This window comes from Adiantum capillus-veneris, chromosome 12, assembly GCF_014529385.1.
Source record: "Adiantum capillus-veneris isolate H3 chromosome 12, ASM1452938v2, whole genome shotgun sequence".
NCBI classification, from domain to species: domain Eukaryota; kingdom Viridiplantae; phylum Streptophyta; class Polypodiopsida; order Polypodiales; family Pteridaceae; genus Adiantum; species Adiantum capillus-veneris.
Genome location: NC_140942.1, coordinates 37,322,216 through 37,343,406, shown reverse-complemented (window position 1 = coordinate 37,343,406; position 21,191 = coordinate 37,322,216). Strand labels below are relative to the sequence as shown.

Genomic DNA, 21,191 nt, shown 5'->3' with positions numbered 1-21,191 from the left:
TCTCTCTGTACTGTCTCAACTGATCTCTGACAATGCGTCACCCATCTCTGTCTAGAACCATCTTGTTTAAGATCTCTGTAAATTGGTTCATGACTTCTCTATCTGTCTCTTGCCTTGCACCTTGGAACTCTGGATCCACCATGTACGTTGCCCCGTGTAAAGGAGAGGCATATGAATTCCACCTCGAGCCGCAAAGCGCATGGATCTCCTTATATCGCTCTACTTTCGGCTCAAGCTGTGCAAACTGCTCGATCATGCGGTCCATTGCCTCATAAATCTTGCCAATGCAAAAGGATCCATGCCATCCAGAAGTCGAAGCAAATGAACCACCAGTTTTACCTGTGCGTCTAGACTCTTGAGCTCCTTCCAGAACTCAAGATCCTCTGCCTTATCCTCACACAAAATCCCTGCAACTGTCTTTGCATAGGGAAAGGTGGTGAACTCATCACTGATGAAGACCTGTCGGACTGCATTTTGACATTCAAACAGCCTGCGTACAAGAAGAAAGTTGAAAGCGAAGCGGATGTCTGAATACTTTAAAAGCACTTTGCTGCCCGACCTCTTGAGATACTCACTCCGAACCAAGTTGTGATTGTTGATGAAAGTAACAATCTTCACTGCATCAGCAATACCTGGAGCAATCCAGTCTAACTTGTTGATGTCTTTGAGAAGGTTGTTCAAGCAGTGTGCCATGCAAAAGCACACTGTCACATGCGGGTAGTGGCCCTCTACAATAGCTGCTGCTGCCCTGTTTGATGCCTCCCCATCTGTGACAAAGGCCACCATGTGTTGCTCACTGATTGTTTCTATGGCCGCTGTCCACTCTGCAGAGAGGACATCGGTGGACTTGTCACTCTTGGTGGCATCATGAGAGTGCACAAATTACATCTCTCCACTCGAGTATGTGACGAGACCATGGATAGATCTCTTCCTTGTATCGCTCCACCCGTCAGCAATGAGGGAAATGCCATGTTTTGCCCAAAGACGTTGAATATTGAGGGTTGCTTGCTCCACGATAGCCTTCTCTCGATCGAGCAAAGTGGTTCGGAGAGCCTCTGAAGATGGCGGCACATAGCCGGTGCCATACTCTCCTATCCGTTGCACCACGACTTTCCAATACTCCGACCTATTTGGATCAAACATAGAAGAGGTTAGTATCAAAAAGGCGGAAACGACGATAACGGAAGAAATGAGAGAGAAAGTTGATAAATCATAAAACATACCTCTCCGCGACAAATGGGATATGGTCGCGATAGAAGAATCGGGCCACGGCTGCATCCACCTCTTCCTTCTTCTTTGGGTCCCAAGAGGTGGCAAGGGTCCTTTGGCGACGAATCGGACCCGATGAAGATGCACCGGCACCTAAACCGGGTAGAGAGGAAGAAGGGAAAATGAGGCTCTTTGGATCGATACCTTTGCGTGCGGGCTTGGCTTTATGGTTGAATTGCCGATCCTTTTCCTCAAGCTCCTTCCTCTTCTCGATGGTTAAGTTGGTGCAAAATTTCACCTCATGTCCCGGCACTCGAAGAAAGTGTGCCCTCACTTTTTCATGCCCCCCTTTCCGCGTGTAAGAGCATAGCTTGCACCAGAACCTCCCGCCGCCGACAAGGTACCCTCCGAGGTCACTTCATCCCACCACGACCATTCCTTCGCCTTTTGAGTGTTGCCCGTATGAACGGAGGGGGTTGTATGAGAAGAAGAGACCATGGATTATCCGTGAAAAAGAGAGAGCTTGATCTTTGAGGGTTTGAGAGAGAGAGAGAGAGAGCTTGAGAGAGGACTTGAGAGAGAGAGGCTTGATTCTGTGAGAAGCTTGAGATAGAGAGCTTGAGAGAGAGGCTTCACCTCTTGAAAGTTGCGATCGAGAGAGAGAGAGCTTGAGCCTTGAGGGTTAGCCCAAGAGAGAGAGGTTGAGAGCTTGAGCCTTGAGGCCCTATGGCTTGAGAGTTGAGAGAAAGGGAGAGAGGGCATTTCTGAAGAATGGAGGAAGAGGGGGCAATATATAAGGCTTAAGCTCATGCTGGCCGTTGGCTGCCAAAAAATAGCCGTTTTTTCAACTTTAAAAATGATCGTTTCTGGCCGTTGGAAACGTTCCGACCGTACCAGATGTTTCGACACGTTTCGACCAGCCCGTTCCAGTCACAGTCTGCCTGCTGGAACGTCTATCCGTTCCGATCACAGTCTGCCCGCCGGAACGTCTGTCCGTTCCGGGACGTTCTAGATTTTTCCGACCGGATGTCGTTCCGGCGTTACCGGGCCCCTAGGCCGCGTTCCCCGGTAACTCTGGTTTGGTGAAGTTCAAGAACTATCCACCTATGGATGCAAAGTGGATGGAAGAGTGTGAACTGTATTGTAGCTTTACCTTGAGGCCTTTGGGTCACTACCTGCGTATGTCCCAACCCAACGTGTTCGAAAGAGGGGTAATGATGGAGCTAGCACATCAAATGTACTTACGGATTTAGCGCAATAGAAGTGAACACTTCTCTACAAATGCGAAAGGAATTATTCTCACTTCTATCGTAGATGAAATGACAAAAGTATGAAGGTCTCATTAAGTCATTTGTATCTAATTTTCATGACCTTTCCTGCGAATACATGTGATACTGAAAGGGTGCTAATCACACGAAATCATCTATGGCATGTATATCTGGCATGCAATCAAGGACATTTTGCGATTTTAAGAGGGGGGTATGTCATTAGGCTGTGGCAACCACTAACCTTAGTTGTTGGTTTCTTTCCCTTGATTTTATTTGATTTTTGGGACCCTCTTTTTGAAGTCACAAATGGCCGGACATCGTCGAAAGCGCGAAGCAAAGGCTTCCGGGAGATGCGTGAGGTGGAAGAGTGCAGGTCTGGGCTGGATGTAGCCAGGTGCGAGTGCAGCAAGAGGATAGCGCTACAGATCGAAATCAGAGAAGGGGAGAGAGCTCGCACGATTGGGGAAAACTCACTTGTTGAGTTTTTGGGCTTTTTTACTTTTATTATAAGCGACCTTTAAAAATGTGTTTGAACTTGGATAAAGTATAAAAATGTACAAAAGGGTTATTTAGGCCTTTAACCCAACAACCTTCCACTTAAAGGCATAAATGACGCCTCAAAGTTAACTAACTTCCACAAGCTGTATGCAATGCTCATGTTGAGCCTTAGCAAGACTCTTGGTGAGAACATTTGCATGGTTATCTTGTGTATTGATCTTAGTCAAGGTGACTAGACCATCCTCCAATACCTGACGTATGAAGTGGTACCGCACATCTATGTGTTTGGTACGCGCATGAAACATGGCATTTTTACTAAATAGACAGCACTCTGGTTATCACATCCCAACACTGGAGTATGAGCAGGCATGCCAAGTTCTTTTGCAAGTCTGCCCAACCAAATGGTCTCCTTTGAAGCCTATGTGGCTGAAATGTATTCAGCCTCAGTAGTACTCAGTGTCACAATTTTTTGCAACCTAGAACACCAAGAGACTGTACCACCAGTAATAGCAAATACATATCCACTGGTAGATTTCCTGGTATCCATGTCACCTTTTATGTCTGCATCACAATGTCCTTGCAACTTTAAGTCACTTTTGCCATAAAAAATACACTTTGATTGTGTACCTTGTAAATATCTCAGAATGCACTTGACAGCTTCCCAATGCGCTTTGCCGGGATTCGACATGTATTGACTAACAACTCTCATTGCATAAGCAATGTCGGGATGAGTGGCAACCATAACATATATAAGAGAACCACAAGCTGATGCATAAGGGGTTTCCTTCATTGCTTTCAATGCCACCTCATTCTTTGGGCAATCTGCGTTGCTAAGCTTAGTGTATGGAGGTAAAGGTACTCCAAGAGGCTTAGCATCAACCATATTAAATCTGTCAAGTACTTTGCAATGTACTTTTCTTGAGATAAAAAGAGCAATTTTAGCTTTCTATCTCTTTTAATACGCATGCCCAGAATATGCTTTGCATCACCCAAATCCTTCATAGCAAAAGTTGAATTTAGCTTACGTTTCAAAGCATCGAGACTAGTCTTATGTCTCCCAGCAAGTAGCATGTCATCAATATAGAGAACAAGTATGATGGTACTACCATCTTCATCCCTTTTCGTATACAAACGATGATCTGCATGGCTGCGTTAAAGCCTTGAGACAACATAAAAGTGTCAAACTTCTTATACCATTGCCGTGATGATTGTCTCAGACCATACAGAGCCCTTTTCAGTTTGCATACTAGTTTCTTACGTGTAGGAACTACAAAACCCTCAAGTTGTTTCATGTATATGTCCTCTTCAATGTCACCATGCAAAACCGTCGTCTTTGAAAGCGCGAAGCAGAAGGTACTTGTAGGTGCGCGTTGCGATGTAGTGCAGGATTGGGACAAGAAGGAGGAGGCGGAGTGCAATAGAGAGGAAGCGCTAGAGATCGAAGCAGGGAGAGAGAGAGAGAGCTCACGTTTTTGGGGAAAACTCAATAAGTGAGTATTGGGTTTTCCCACTTTTATTATAAGTGACTTTAAAAAAATGTGTCCAGGTTCATATTGAACCCGGACAAAGTTTAAAAAGGGGTTATTTAGGCCTTTAACCAAACAACCTCCCACTTAAAGGTATAAATGATGCCTTTAAGTTAACCAACTGCCACAAGCTGTATGCAATGCTCATGTTGAGCCTTAGCAAGACTCTTGGTGAGAACATCTGCATGGTTATCCTGTGTATTGATCTTAGTCAAGGTGACTAGACCATCCTCCAATACCTGACGTATGAAGTGGTACCGCACATCTATGTGTTTGGTACGCGCATAGAACATGGCATTTTTTACCAAATAGAGAGCACTCTGGCTATCACATCCCAACACTGGAGTATGAGCAGGTATGCCAAGTTCTTTTGCAAGTCTGCCCAACCAAATGGCCTCGTTTGAAGCCTATGTGGTTGAAATGTATTCAGCCTCAGTAGTACTCAGTGCCACAATTTTCTGCAACCTAGAACACCAAGAGACTGTACCACCAGTAATAGCAAAAACATATCCACTAGTAGATTTCCTGGTATCCATGTCACCTTTTATGTCTGCATCACAATATCCTTGCAACTTTAAGTCACTTTTGCCATAACAAATACACTTTGATTGTGTACCTTGTAAATATCTCATAATGCATTTGACAGCTTCCCAATGCACTTTGCCAGGATTCGACATGTATCGACAAACAACTCCCACTGCATAAGCAATGTCGGGACGAGTGGCAACCATAACATACATAAGAGAACCACAAGCTGATGCATAAGGGGTTTCCTTCATTGCTTTCAATGCTACCTCATTCTTTGGGCAATCTGCTTTGCTAAGCTTAGTGTATGGAGGTAAAGGTACTCCAAGAGGTTTAACATCAGCTATATTAAATCTGTCAAGTACTTTGCAATGTACTTTTCTTGAGATAAAAAGAGCAATTTTAGCTTTCTATCTCTTTTAATATGCATGCCCAGAATATGCTTTGCATCACCTAAATCCTTCATAGCAAAAGTTGAATTTAGCTTACGTTTCAAAGCATCGAGACTAGTCTTATGTCTCCCGGCAAGCAACATGTCATCAATATAGAGAACAAGTATGATGGTACTACCATCTTTATCTCTTTTTGTATACAAACAATGATCTGCATGGCTGCGTTTAAAGCCTTAACACAACATAAAATTGTCAAACTTCTTATACCACTGCCGTGATGATTGTCTCAAACCATACAGAGCCCTTTTCAGTTTGCATACTAGTTTCTCACGTGTAGAAACTACAAAACCCTCAAGTTGTTTCATGTATATGTCCTCTTCAATGTCACCATGCAAAAACGTTGTCTTTGAAAGCGCGAAGCAGAAGGTACCGGTAGGTCCGCGTCGCGATGTAGTGCAGGATTGGGACAAGAAGCAGAGGCGGAGTGCAATAGAGAGGAACCGCTAGAGATCGAAGCAGGGAGAGAGAGAGAGCTCACGTTTTTGGGGAAAACTCAATAAGTGAGTTTTGGGTTTTCCCACTTCTATTATAACTGACTTTAAAAAAATGTGTCCAGGTTCATATTGAACCTGGACAAAGTATAAAAATGTACAAAAAGGGCTTATTTAGGCCTTTAACCCAATAACCTCCCATTTAAAGGCATAAATGACGCCTTTAAGTTAACCAACTCCCACCAGCTGTATGCAATGCTCATGTTGAGCCTTAGCAAGGCTCTTGGTGAGAACATCTGCAGGGTTATCCTCTGTATGGATTTTAGTCAAGGTAACTAGACCATCCTCCAATACCTGTCGAACGAAGTGGTACCGCAAATCTATGTGTTTGATACGCGCATGAAACATGGCATTTTTGGCTAAATAGACAGCACTTTGGCTATCACAACCCAACACAGGTGTATGAGCAGGCATGCCAAGTTCTTTTGCAAGTCTGCTCAACCAAATGGCCTCCTTTGAAGCCTCTGTGGCTGAAATATATTCAGCCTCAGTAGTACTCAATGCCACAATTTTCTATAACCTAGAACACCAAGAGACTGCACCACCAACAATGGCAAATACATATCCACTGGTAGATTTCCTGGTATCCATGTCACTTGCTATGTCTGCATCGCAATATCTCTGCAACTTTAAGTCACTTTTGCCATAACAAATACACTTTGATTGTGTACCTTTCAAATATCTTAGAATTCATTTGATAGCTTCCCAATGCGCTTTGCCAAGATTCGACATGTATCGACTAACAACTCCCACTGCATAAGCAATGTCAGGACGAGTGGCAACCGTAGCATACATAAGAGAACCACAAGCTGATGCATAAGGGATTCCCTTCATTGCTTTCAATGTCACCTCATCCTTTGGGCAATCTGCTTTGCTAAGCTTAGTGTATGGAGATAAAGGTACTCCAAGAGGCTTAGCATCAGCCATATTAAACCTGTCAAGTACTTTTGCAATGTACCTTTCTTGAGATAAAAACAACAATTTCAGCTTTCTATCTCTTTTAATACGCATGCCCAAAATATGCTCTGCATCACCACAATCCTTCATAGCAAATGCTGAATTTAGCTTACGTTTCAGAGCATCAAGACTAGTCTTATGTTTCCGGGCAAGATGCATGTCATCAACATAGAGAACAAGTATGATGGGACTACCATCTTCATCCCTTTTCGTATACAAAGAATGATCTGCATGGCTGTGTTTAAAGCCTTGAGACAGCATAAAAGTGTCAAACTTCTTATACCACTGTCGTGATGATTGTCTCAAATCATACAGAAGAACCCTTTTCAGTTTGCATACTAGTTCCTCACGTGTAGGAACTACAAAACCTTCAGGTTGTTTCATGTATATGTTCTCTTCAATGTCACCATGCAAAAACGTTGTCTTTACATACATTTGATTCAATTCCAAATCAAGCACCGCAACAAGAGCAAAAAGGACACGTAAAGTCGTAAGCTTTACAACAGGGGAAAAGATTTCTTGAAAATCAATTCCTTCTATCTGTGCATATCCTTTTGCAACCAATCTTGCCTTATACTTGGGTTTTTCATCCACAATCTTAATCTTGTACACCCATTTGTTAGGAAGAACCTTTCTCCCTTTAGGCAATGGCACAATATCCCAAGTATCATTTGCATACAAGGATTTCATTTCCTCTTGCATTGCAAGCTTCCACTTACTGCTTGATTCACATGATTTGGCCTCTTTATATGTAAGAGGTTCACCGTCATCTGTCAACATTACATGATTCAAAGAGGGGTTAAATCTATGCGGTTGCCTTCTCAAACGAGTTGACTTGCATACCCAATGATCTACATTCTCAGGCAACGGTTCTACATCATAAGGCAACTCATTTTTAGCTCTATCATGCTGTTGAAAATCATCTTCAGCCAATCGAGGTGGCTATCCATCCTCATTAGGAGCATCAATATCATCTCCTACCTCTTCTGGCTCAAGGTTAACCGGCTGATTATCAATTTCAGCTTGTGGTAATGCATCATGAGGCTCTTTTTCAACATCAATGGGTGGCACGGAAGGCTGAAATTTGATCGTTTTCTTGTCAGCATCAGATTTTGTTGCATTTTTAAGCAATTTTACCTCATTGAACACTACATCTTGGCTGCGTATTACCTTTGTAAACTGTGGTAACCACACTCTATAGCCCATTTCACCTTCTTTCCCATAACCTAGGAAGACTCCACTAATGGACTTCATATTAAGCTTTGTTCTCAAGTCATTTCGTACATGAACGAAAGCTTTGCAGCCAAATACTCTCAAATGATCATAAGAGGCAGGTTTGTCAGACCAAACCTCCTCTTGAATGTCATTTTTCAGCATACTATTAGGAGAGCGATTACAAATATGTACTGCAGTTTTCAATGCCTCCCCCCAAAACTCTTGGAAAAGATTAGCGGCGGACAACATGCAACGCACTCTCTCGCATAAAGTACGATTATACCTCTCAGCCACACCATTAGAAGACGGATTATAAAGGACTGTCAACTCCCTTTTAATCCCATTTTCATCACAAAAACGCTGAAATTCAGCAGATATATATTCTTCTCCATTATCAGATCTGAGACATTTAAGCTTAGTACTCTTTTGCGTAGTGACAAAAGCATGAAACTTCTTAAAAGCATTAAAAGTCTCACTCTTACTTTTCAACAAATGCACCCATCTTTTCCTAGTACAGTCATCAATGAATGTAACAAAATATAATGCACCACCAAAAGACTTAACAGGCATAGTGCATACATCAGAGTGAATAAGATCAAGAGGATTAGCTTTGCGAGAGATACCAAAGTAATAAAAAGATTTCTTTTGCTTTCCATAAAGACAATCGTTACAAAAATCCAAGTTTTTTGCCTTTTACATCAACCCTCTTCAGAGAGGAAAGCACATCAATACCCTTCTGGCTCATATGGCCAAGTCTCTTATGCCACAATTCCGTGTGTGAAGCAACTTCAGTAACAACAAGAAACTTGCCAGGCAAAGCTTTGCATCGAAGATAGTACAAAGTACCTCTTTTAGACCCTTTTGCAACAAGCATAGAGCCCTTAAGCAACTTCCATGAACCCTGAGAAAAAAATGGTCGTATAACCATGTGCATCTAACTGGCCAACAGATAGCAAACTTTTCTTAATGCTTGGTACAAACCTGACATCATTCAACACAAGCTCTTGACCATTGTTAAGAGCCAAACGCATGATACCCATTCTCTCAATGTTTCAAGCAAAATTATCACCAAGGTACACCTTGCTGTAATTGTCTGCAGCATATGTAGCAAAACACTCCAAAGAGGGAGTCACATGGAAAGAGGCACCGGAATCTACTATGCAAGATTGAGATAGACCATCATTAGCACTAAGCAATGCATCAATGACATCTTTCTTTGAGATAAGCATGTCTTTTGCATTAGCTATCACCAAATTTGAGGGGCATGAATCCGCAACCAAAATTTCCTCAACGTTTGTCAACTCCTCAATGACCACAAGGATACATTTGCATTTTTAGCATCCTTGGAGGAATCACTTGCTGATTTTTCCCCTTTCTTCTCATCTTTCTTTTTCTTTTCTTGCGTTTCCTTCTTCCTTTCTTGCTCTTTCTTGAAATACCTGCAATCTGGTTTCTTTTTGACCCTTTCTGCCACGTTGATAACAAGTGACATCCTTATCCTTTGTCTTGCTCTTACTTCTATTTTGAGTCATGTTGCCCGCATCACGCTCTTAATGTCTACCTCTTGCAGAGCAGGCAGAACTGCCACCTTCCCCACTAGACTTGCGTCTAATCTCTTGATTGAGAATAGACCCTCTCACACCGTCATACATGAGGGTGGGACTGTTGCTCAAGGAGACCACCAATGTTTCCCAAGTATCTGGCAATGTCATAAGCAAATAGGAGCAACCACAAGACTTTGCATACGATAGACCACAATTTCTTTACATGAAACTGTCCAAATCTGAAATTTCAGCTGAAATGTGCAATTTCAAGCACTTGTACTTAGTTTTTCACTCAATTTGTCGCGACAAACATCAATACATGTGATCCCACAACTTTGGTACACCTGCGTATTGCTGTTTTGACCTGTTATAACCTGTAAATCACTTGTTTTGACCTAAAAACAACATGTTTTGGGTTGTTTTAGCAGATTTGGTTATCTTTCTAACCTCGGCAGCAAGGAGCTTGGCGATGGAAGCGAAATTGATCACGTGAGAGAAATTTTAACTCGTTGTCCAGCAGACTGCGCAGGTTTGTTTTGAAACCCTAGGACTCTGATACCAGTTGAAAGCGCAAAGCAGAAGGTACCGGTAGGTGCGCGTCGCGAGGTAGTGCAGGATTGGGACTAGAAGGAGGAGGCGGAGTGCAATAGAGAGGAAGCGCTAGAGATCGAAGCAGGGAGAGAGAGAGAGCTCACGTTTTTGGGAAAAACTCAATAAGTGAGTTTTGGGTTTTCCTACTTTTTTTATAAGTGACTTAAAAAAAATGTGTCCAGGTTCATATGAACCTGGACAAAGTATAAAAATGTACAAAAAGGGGTTATTTAGGCCTTTAACCCAACAATCTTTACATCCATTTGATTCAATTCAAAATCAAGCACCGCAACGAGAGCAAAAAGGACACGTGACGTTGTAAGCTTTACAACAGGGGAAAAGATTCTTGAAAATCAATTTCTTCCTTCTATGCATATCCTTTGGCAACTAACCTTGCCTTGTACTTGGTTTTTCATCCATGATCTTAATCTTGTACACCCATTTGTTAGGAAGAGCCTTTCTCCCTTTAGACAATGGCACAAGATCCCAAGTATCATTTGCATACAAGGATTTCATTTTCTCTTGCATTGCAAGCTCCCACATGATGCAAAGAGGGATTAAATCTCTGCGGTTGTCTTCTCAAACGAGTTGACCTACGTACCCAATGATCTACATTCTCAGGCAACGGCTCTACTCATGAGGCAACTCATTTTCAGCTCTATCATGCTACTGAAAATCATTTTCAGCCAAATTCAGGTGGCTGTCCATCCTCGTTAGGAGTATCAATATCATGTCCTACCTCTTCTGGCTCAAGGTTAACCGGCTGATTATCAATTTCAGCTTGCGGTAATGCATCATGAGGCTCTTTTTCAACATCAATGGGTGGCATGAAAGGTTGAAATCTGACCGTTTTCTTGTCAGAATCAGATTTTGTAGCATTCTTAAGCAATTTTGCCTCATTGAACACTACATCTCACCTGCGAATTACCTTTCTAAATTGTGGTAACCATACTCTATAGCCCATTTCACCTTCTTCTCCATAACCTAGGAAGACTCCTTTAATGGACTTCATATCAAGCTTTGTTCTCAAGTCATTGCGTACATGAACAAAAGCTTTACAGTGAAATACTCTTAAATGATCATAAGAGGCAGGTTCGCCAGACCAAACCTCCTTTGGAATGTCATTTTTTAGCGTACTATTCGGAGAGCGATTGCAAATATGAACTGTAGTTTTTAATGCCTCTCTCCAAAACTCTTGGGAAAGATTAGCAATGGACAACATGCAACGCACTCTCTCACATAAAGTACGGTTGTACCTCTCAGCCACACCATTCGAAGACGGATTATAAGGGGCTGTTAACTTTCTTTTGATCCCATTATCATCACAGAAACGTTGAAATTCAGCAAATACATATTCTCCTCTTTAAGCTTAGCACTCGTTTGAGTAGTGACAAAAGCATGAAACTTCTTAAAAGCATTAAAAGTCTCACTCTTACTTTTCAACAAATGCACCCATCCTTTCCTAGTACAGTCATCAATGAATGTAACAAATACAATGCACCACCAAAAGACTTAATACGCATAGTGCATACATCGGAGTGAATAAGATCAAGAGGATTAGCTTTGTGAGAGACACCATAGTAATAAGAAGATTTCTTTTGCTTTCCATAAAGACAATCGTTACAAAAATCCAAGTTTTTGCCTTTTATATCAACCCTCTTCAAAGAGGAAAGTATATCAATACCCTTTTGGCTCATATGGTCAAGTCTCTTATGCCACAATTTCGTATGTGAAGCAACTTCAGTAATAGCAAGAAACTTTCTAGGCAAAGCTTTACATCGAAGATAGTGCAAAGTACCTCTTTTACACCCTTTTGCAACAAGCATAGAGCCCTTAAGCAACTTCCATGAACCCCCAACAAAGATGGTAGTAAAACCATGCGCATCTAACTGGCAAACTGATAGCTAACTTTTCTTAATGCCTAGTACAAAACTGACATCATTCAATAGAAGCTCTTAACCATTGTTAAGAGCCAAGCGCATGGTACCCATTCCCTCAATATTGCAAGCAAAATTATCACCAAGGTACACCTTGCCATAATTGCGTGCAATATATATAGCAAAACACTCCAAAGATGGAGTCACATGGAAAGATGCAGCAGAATCTACTATCCAAGACTGGGATAGGCCATCATTAACTTAGCAATGCATCAATGATATCTTTCTTCGAGATAAGCATGTCTTCTGCATTAGCTATCACCAAATCTGAGGGGCATGAAACCGCAACCAAAATTTCCTCAACGTCTGACAACTCCTCAATGACCACACTAGAGGATACATTTGCATTTTTAGCATCCTTGGAGGAATCACTTGCTGATTTTTCTCCTTTCTTCTCATCTTTCTTCTTCTTTTCTTGCGCTTTCTTCTTCGTATCTTGCTCTTTCTTGAAATACCTGTAATCGGGTTTCTTGTTACCCTTTCTGCCACATTGATAGCAAGTGACATCCTTATGCTTTGTCTTTCTCTTACTTCTATTTTGAGTCCCGTTGCCCGCATCACGCTTTTGATTTCTACCTCTTGCATTGTAGGCAGAACTGCCACCTTCCCCACTAGACTTGCGTTTAATCTCTTCATTGAGAATAGACCCTCTCACACCGTCATACGTGAGGCTGGGACTGTTACTCAAGGAAACAACCAATGTTTCCCAAGTATCTGGCAATGTCATAAGCAAGAAAATAACTTTCATCTTATCATCAAATTGTTGAAGCCCACTGTCCTTCAACTGACTCAATACACCTGTAAAAGCACTCAAATGCTTAGAAGCTGACTTCGAGTCATCAAGTTGCATATTCACCGACTTTCGCATCAAATGCACTTGGTTCATAGGCATTGTGTTCTCATAATTGGACTTTAGCTTTTGCCATATTGCATAAGCAGAGTCCAAACGCATGATGTCCGTCAAAATGCCATCATTGATAGCCATTTTGATGTAAGCCATGGCCTTCTTATTCAATCTGGCCCACTCTAAATCAGGCAAACCTTGCGGCTTATTCTCTTCCAATGCATCTTCACAATCCTTTAAGAAAAGGATACCTTGCATGCGTTCTTGCCAAAGGTCGAAGGCTTGACCATCGAACCGTTTGATTTCCATGAAACTTTTAGTGTCAGATGCGGAAGAGGTAGCAGCCATCTTAACTCAACCACAAGTGTGTATACAAGAGAGATGCAATAGGCTAAAAATTTTAGCAAATAGGAGCAACCACAAGACTTTGCATACGATAGACCACAATTTCTTTACATGAAACTGTCCAAATCTGAATTTTCAGATGAATATGCGATTTAAATCACCTGCACTCAGCTTTTCACTCAAATCCTCGCACAAAACATCAATACATGTGATCTCATAAATTTGGTACACTTGCGTATTGCTGTTATAACCTGTAATAACCTAAAAACAGCGTGTTTTGGCAGTTTTGGTGACCTTCTTGACCCTAGAAGCAAGGGGCTTCGTGATGGAAGTGAAAATCGTCGTGGGAAAGCAATATAGCTTGCTGTCCAGCAGCTTGCGCAGGGCCTGTTTCGGACCCTAGGGCTTTGATACCAGTTGAAAGCGCGAAGGAGAGGCTACCGGGAGATACGCGAGGTGGAAGAGTGTAGGTCTGGGCCGGATGTAGCCAGGTGCGAGTGCAGCAAGAGGGTAGCGCTACAGATCGAAATCAGAGAGAGGGAGAGCTCGCACGATTGGGGAAAACTCACTTGTTGAGTTTTTGGGCTTTCCCACTTTTATTATAAGTGACCTTTAAAAATGTGTCCAGGTACAATGTGAACCTAGACAAAGTATAAAAATGTACTAAAGGGGTTATTCAGGCCTTTAACCTAACAATTGTGTGGCGAGTGTGAAACGGCCGACGACCGAGAGTTTCACCTGCAGTTGGGAAGAGCAAGTCGCCACGAGATGGTCAGGCCAGTCGAGAGTAAAATCCGAGCAATAAAAGGGTGTCTAGTCTCAATTCAAAGTCATCTAGGCCTCACGCGACACTTACAAGTTGGCGGGTACTAGGAAATTAACTCAAAAGAGGCAAAGTGGACACTTGGCCGCTCCATATCATTTTGCCCGACTCAGCATGAAGAGGGGGCGCCCAAACTGAGAGAGGAGGCTGAAATTTATTCAATGTGAACTACTAGTGTGTGAGTGAGTAGTGGGTGCAGGTGATCACAACTTTAATGGAAAGTTTGTCTTCTCCCTTGCTCTATGTAGCATGATGATTCCGCTCTCGTGCATCTCTCTCCCCCTTTGAATACAAAAACATGATACCTCGCTCGAGGGCTTTTCATCTATATATACAGTTGTGTTGGTTCATGCGCGATTGCTGAGGCAAGAGCCTCTTGCACAGGTATTGGATTAGCTAATTGTTAATCCCCCATAGGTAGTACAGGTGAATTTGAAGAGATTTCACGCGAGAAATCTCGTTTGATTCAAAGGGCAAGTAGCCCTATAGATGCAGGAGCTTGAGGCCTTGCTACGAATGCGATTGGCGCGCGAAATGGAGCCCGATATAGTAAATTATAGCATACTATGTAGTTTTGCAGGTTAAGGGTTTTGACCCTAATTGATACCCCGAGTAGCCTCGAGGAAGCGAGGGAATCATTGGTGCATTTTCAAGGCGAAAAATAGAGAATTTAGTGTGCTACGGATTCTTGCCAGGTTTGAGAAAGTGTTCGTATCCTCCGGGGAAGTCACCTTTTGCATGGGGATTTTATCTGTGAAGCCTCCTATTGCGGTTATGTTGCCGAAATCGGGCTAGGAGGAGTCCCTTCTTGATCTCTACCGAGTATAAGGGGGCTAGCTCATGTGTGAAATGGATCGTGGTGTGAGGGGTGCGCGTCATGGGTGTGTGTGTCACAAGACGGGCACCACGTGCCAATAGAAAAGAACAGACTGCACAGACTTTTAACACTTCAACTGAATTGAGAGAGAGAGACGACACGCGACATGGAGTGGCGGAATTCCACCCCAGAGAGTATTGGCCCTAAACCTTGGCGCCCCTTTCGGTATTTCTTTATATTGCATCAACATAGTACAAGCCGATACTCCAGACTTTGCACCTTCTCCAGGAAGCATGCCAGAGATGGAGCCCTAGCCTCATATGAAGGCCCTAGGCCCCAAAAGCGGTTTACAGTAAAAAGCCCTTAAACTCAAAAGCATCTGGTCCAAAAGCAAAGCCAAAAAGCCGCCAGCGTAATTTACGGAAATCCGTACAGCTTGCCACGTAATCAACCAACGCAAAACACGGAAATCCGTACAACCTGCCACGTCATCATGCCATCGCAATTTTCGAAAATCCGTACAGCTTGCCACGTAATCAACCAACGCAAAACACGGAAATCCGTACAACCTGCCACGTCATCATGCCAGCGCAATTTTCGGAAATCTTCCGCAAGCCTCTTTTTGTGTGTGTGTGTGTGTGTGTGTGAAAGTCCTGCTTTATTTTTATCCTTTTGTCACTTGGGGCCCCATCAGATGGGCTCCCCATAAGTTGGTAGGACTTCTTCTTCTATTACTTGTTCTTCTTAGGGTTTAGGCCCCTCGGTCGACATCTGCAAGTTGGCTCCATTCTTTAGGGCTTTGACACGTCAGCAATTTGTTACAGTGTGGGGTGTGGCATCGCTAGTGAAGAAGAGTGCAAGATAGGTGTGGTCGCCTCCAATTGGTATGGGTGGGATGGTGAAAGAGCTAAGTAGATGGGTGGCCTCTTCCTATGATGTATGAGGCATACATGAGCCTACTCCATGTTTGGGTTGGGTGCTTCTCCGCCCCCGACTGCAACTCCATGTGGTATGCACCAGTCCTCCTGAAGTAGGCCATTGTGCCATCCTGTTATAAATAACGAGGTAGTGTTGGAAGCCTAATCTGAGCAAATGATGGCCATACTCTGTGGTGCGAGTTGTGTCTGCTGAGTCTCTCATGGTGGCCTCCTCCTGTATGGCAAACAATGCCACCAGGTCCTCTGTGTCGTATGTCTCACGTTGATTCCTACCTGTCCTATCCTACCTGTCCTGGCGTTGAAGTCTCCCGTAAGGAAGACTTCCCCTAGTGTAGAGTACTCCATAATCTCATATGACAAGCATGTGTATGGGGATGGCCTCTCCTCCCCTCCCCTGCTATCTCTGTGGTAGCAAATTTGGAGCCTGAGGGGGCGAAGTAGCAGAGGGCGATGTAGACAGTCCTGGCCTGTGATAGCTCAAATGGATTGAGAGGTAACGGGCATGTGGGTCTCGTGCAACAATCCGTATCCTGCTTCGGAATCCCTGTTTGAAGAGTATAGCTACCCCTCCTGACCCTCCTGTGGTGTGTTGGCGGATGCTCTCTCAATGTGAGGACTCCTAGTGAATGCCCGGAATCTTTGGTAGACTCCGCTCTGGACTCTCATGTGTGTCTGTCAAAATAATGATGTCATGTCCTCTCATCACCTCCTCAAGTCTCTCTGGGTGTCCCATAGATCCCCGTTGCAGTTCCAAACCCCGAGGTGGATCTCTTCATGTGTCAAGTAGGCCGCAAGTGACCTTAAAGATCTATCCGACGAGGAGATTTGAACTCAAGATCTGTTATTCAAGAGAGAAATGGCATAACCAATCTATCACACTTGGGTGATAGAAAGTTTATACCATTTTCCTCTTTTTATTAGCACACCCACACCCACACACACACCCAAGAAGAAGAGTATTTTAACGTTGTAGGAAACTATTCCAAGTGACCTTAAAGATCTATCCGACGAGGAGAGTTGAACTCAAGACTTGTTATTCAAGAGGGAAATGGCATAACCAATCTACCACACTTGGCAATGAGAAAGAGAGAGAGATGGCAATGATGTTAAGTGTTATTCAAGAGGAAAATGGCATAAGCAATCTACGACACTTGGGTGGTGGAAAGTTTATACCGTTTTCCTCTTTTTATTAGCGTGCGCGCACATGCACCCCCCCCCCCCCCCGACGAGAAGAAGAGTATTTTAACGTCGTAGGAAACTATCCCAAGTGACCTTAAAGATCTATCCGACGAGGAGAGTTGAACTCAAGATCTGTTATTCAAGAGGGAAATGGCATAACCAATCTATCACACTTGGGTGATAGAAAGTTTATACCATTTTCCTCTTTTTATTAGCACACACACCCACCCACACACACACCCGAGAAGAAGAGTATTTTAACGTTGTAGGAAACTATTCCAAGTGACGTTAAAGATCTATCCGATGAGGAGAGTTGAACTCAAGACCTGTTATTCAAGAGGGAAATGGCATAACCAATCTACCACACTTGGCAATGAGAAAGAGAGAGAGATGGCAATGATGTTAACTGTTATTCAAGAGGAAAATGGCATAAGCAATCTACCACACTTGGGTGGTGGAAAGTTTATACCGTTTTCCTCTTTTTATTAGCGTGCGCGCACGTGCACCCCCCCCCCCCCCCCCCCCCCCCCCCCCCCGGACGAGAAGAAGAGTATTTTAACGTCGTAGGAAACTATCCCAGGTGACCTTAAAGATCTATCCGACGAGGAGAGTTGAACTCAAGATCTGTTATTCAAGAGGGAAATGGCATAACCAATCTATCACACTTGGGTGATAGAAAGTTTATACCATTTTCCTCTTTTTATTAGCACACACACACCCACCCACACACACACCCGAGAAGAAGAGTATTTTAACGTTGTAGGAAACTATTCCAAGTGACGTTAAAGATCTATCCGACGAGGAGAGTTGAACTCAAGACCTGTTATTCAAGAGGGAAATGGCATAACCAATCTACCACACTTGGCAATGAGAAAGAGAGAGAGAGATGGCAATGATGTTAACTGAGTCTCTTTAAAGGTTGGTAATTGTTTTGTTCATTGTATTTTCAAACTACAGGCATGAAGTGTGTATTTGTGACCTCGCCCACCATTCACACCTGCAGATCCTCTCAACTCCGGCAGGACGAGCACAATATGATGCTTATCTTCGAGAGCTTTCACAATCAGGCAAAATGACACATAACATGGAAAGGGATATTGTGGTCGACTATGTCAAGACAGATGGGGATGTTGTGGAATGGCTGAGATGGTATAGAAGAATGGTGATGAACATGGTCCATGGACGTGAGATTGGAACTGGAGGAAGGTTTTATGATGACCTCAGAGAAAATCTACAAGAAGCTATGCACAGAGCCTTCTTTGGTCCAGATATTGAGAATGATGATTTTGCTCTTCCGGATTGCTTTGAGGCTGAGGAGAGGGCAGAAGTTGAAGAACTGGAAGTGCTGCACTTGGTTTCTGGGCAAAAGTTCATTGGTGCAGTTCTGCAGGTGGGCCCAAAAGCTCTTTTAGAAGAGAGCAATCCAAAACTTGAGGCTTCTGTACATTCTCAACTTCTTCATAGCTCTTCACCATCTTTGAGAAAGGCTCTTCATACATCATGCACTGATAAGTCGGAAAGCATACGTAGAAGAACAGACCTGCAAGCAAGAACGACAGCAGACCATGATCAAAGTGCATTTGTGGATTTGGAGTTCTATTTGTATGGTAATTTGGTGGCAAGAGCCACCAGATCGGAGTCAAAGACAGCATCAAGTGCTCGTGTTTCTGATGCTAAGGTTCTAGATGAGATTACTGTGTATTTATGCCACGATGAATGCTCAAATCATGGGCCTTCAAAGGTTCAGGAGGTCATGTTAGGTACAATTGTTGGCCTCAATATGACTGAATCTGGAGAAAAAGGAAAGGTTTACTCATGTTGTGGTGAACAGACTCACATCATTTGGCAGTTCAGGACACCTGGGGTATGCTTTAGCATGTACATATCTTTTTTGATTTTGCAAACCAGTGTCCTGAATCTCTATCCATGTCTCTTGTATTTGAGGATTTTGTGGTACAACGCAGGTGAACCACATGCATTGGTTCAAGATTGATGGCCGGAGGATGTTGTGCGAGTGTAAATCAACCCGTGCACGATTGCCATCGAGCAAGTAGGTGCCATGACTGATAATCTCTACCAAAAGCACATTTTCTTAGTGAAGCTTCTGATTGGCTGTTAATCGTTTCGGTTTTGTAATGATATGGTTCAGGTATTGGCTTTTTGAGCCACGCTGTGAGAAGCATGACATTGGAGGTTGGTACATAGAAACGCTCTTTCGTAGGTGGCAGAGAGGATCAAAGCACGCTGGAGCATCACCTGACTGGGCAGGCAAACATCTGGGTTTGTAAGTGGACTTGTCATTATGTTGTCAAGGGTTTTCATGATTCTGTCTAGGTGTTTGAACAGGCATGAGTGCCCTGGGTTCCAAGTGATCATACATATTAATACACGTGCACTTTTTTTTTGGCAGGAGTCGTCTCCATTTTCTGTTGCTATATGTACTTGCATTGTTCGCTTTGCTACTTCGGCATGGATGCATATCACTGTTTAGGGAGTAATTGTGCACATTGAAGAGTCATTTTCTCAGTTTTATAGCCGAGGATATTGCTGAGGACAGCAATTAAAAATAAGGGGGGAAGCGTTACGACCCGAGACATCAGGATGGGTGTCTGAGCTATGTCCGGCCTTGTGTGAACTTTGCCCTACTGTTAGGGCGGTTAAGGAAGCTTGTTATTAATGCATCTTCAGTGTCAGGAATTTTTGGTGCATGGGTGAAAGAATATCATCCTTTTAGCGGGAAAAATCAATTACATGAATTGTGAGAAAATGCATTCTTGGGGGGCATCTATCAATAACACATCGAAGAATATTTTTGGATGTTTTGTGCCATTGTTCTTTCATTTCGAAGAGTTTGATGTTGCTAGTCCCTTCACTGTTGCAGCATCCAAATGTTTCCTCTTTTGGGTTTTCAATGATAAAAACATTTGCCTTGCATGATATTGTATCCAATAGCTGTTGGTTTACTGGCTATGGAGGCTATATGTAATTGTTTGTTTGTTTGTGGGTTTTCAGGCTTCATCCAGCAATGTATATATTCGGTATAGCTTACAAGACTCTAGATACAGAGCTTATTAGAAGAAGGGAGAGATCTCTTTGGGGTGGCCACCAGACTTTATTTGTGACGGCAGCTTTGAGGGTGCTTCAGTGGTGTAGATTCAAGTTGCTCGCACTGAGGCACTAACCGGTGCTTTTTTGGTTTTTATTTCTCTCCCCAACCGGCCATTTCACCTGTTCATTGCATGTCTACTGGAATGTTGATCACACAGCCCAGCAATTGATGTCCTGCCTGATGGTCAACAGATTACGTGCAAGCTTCTGAGTAGATTTGACATCAAGATCCGATATCGAGGTTCTACTGAGAGTGGTGAAAAGCTTGTAATGGATAATGTGGTCTACTGGGAGGCAAGACAGGTGCTAGCTGCACTGCTACTCAGGGTTGGTTAGCTTTATCTGCTTGGTTTGGGCATATGAGCAATGGAACTCCTCATCTGTTAGAGAATTGTCCACAACTAATGTAAAGAGCGATATATCATTGAGAACTGATCTTGTTGGACAAATTGCTAAATAATGTCTTCAGGGCAACAGCAACAGCTGTTGCGCTCATATTGAGACGTGCAATTTTAAGGAAGACTTCTTTCTGACAACTTTCATGTAAGTAGATGTCATGCCGTTGATTGCAATTGAGACTTGACAATATTGCGTCCTTCATTGACCTTCTGTCTGAGGTTATGGCCATTCCCCAGAGTCTTATGTATGTGTAAGCAAAAGTGGAAGCTCATGCCATTTACATAGTGCTTTGGCAAATTGTAGAATGCTGTGGGTTGCTTGACTTAGTAAACTGTCTTCCATGTCTTTATAGGAGTTTGTGTCACTGAACCGAGAATTTTGTGATTGCAAAGGAAGAAAAGCTGAAGAGATGCAGTGGTTGTGGCCAAGGGTTTCTAGTTGTTGGCCTACATAATAATGCCTTAGTAAACCATTGAACAGCTGGGAGCAATTGTGGACCGTTGGATAAAGCTTTTCGATTAGTGC

At 43.0% G+C, this 21,191-nt stretch overlaps 1 protein-coding gene across 1 annotated transcript in view; it reads left to right on the top strand.

Annotated features, from left to right (window-relative positions):
* LOC147445590 (Chaperone DnaJ-domain superfamily protein) overlaps window positions 1-20,863 on the top strand; it is a 58,106-nt gene extending 37,243 nt beyond the window's left edge. Inside the window, exons 2-6 of the mRNA XM_086525053.1 lie at window positions 18,163-19,023; window positions 19,124-19,209; window positions 19,309-19,443; window positions 20,172-20,306; window positions 20,426-20,863. Coding sequence (XP_086381179.1) covers window positions 18,163-19,023; window positions 19,124-19,209; window positions 19,309-19,443; window positions 20,172-20,306; window positions 20,426-20,603 — 1,395 coding nt within the window. The 3' untranslated portion in view covers window positions 20,604-20,863. The remainder of the gene's footprint in view (window positions 1-18,162; window positions 19,024-19,123; window positions 19,210-19,308; window positions 19,444-20,171; window positions 20,307-20,425) is intronic.
* Window positions 20,864-21,191: the final 328 nt, after the last annotated feature.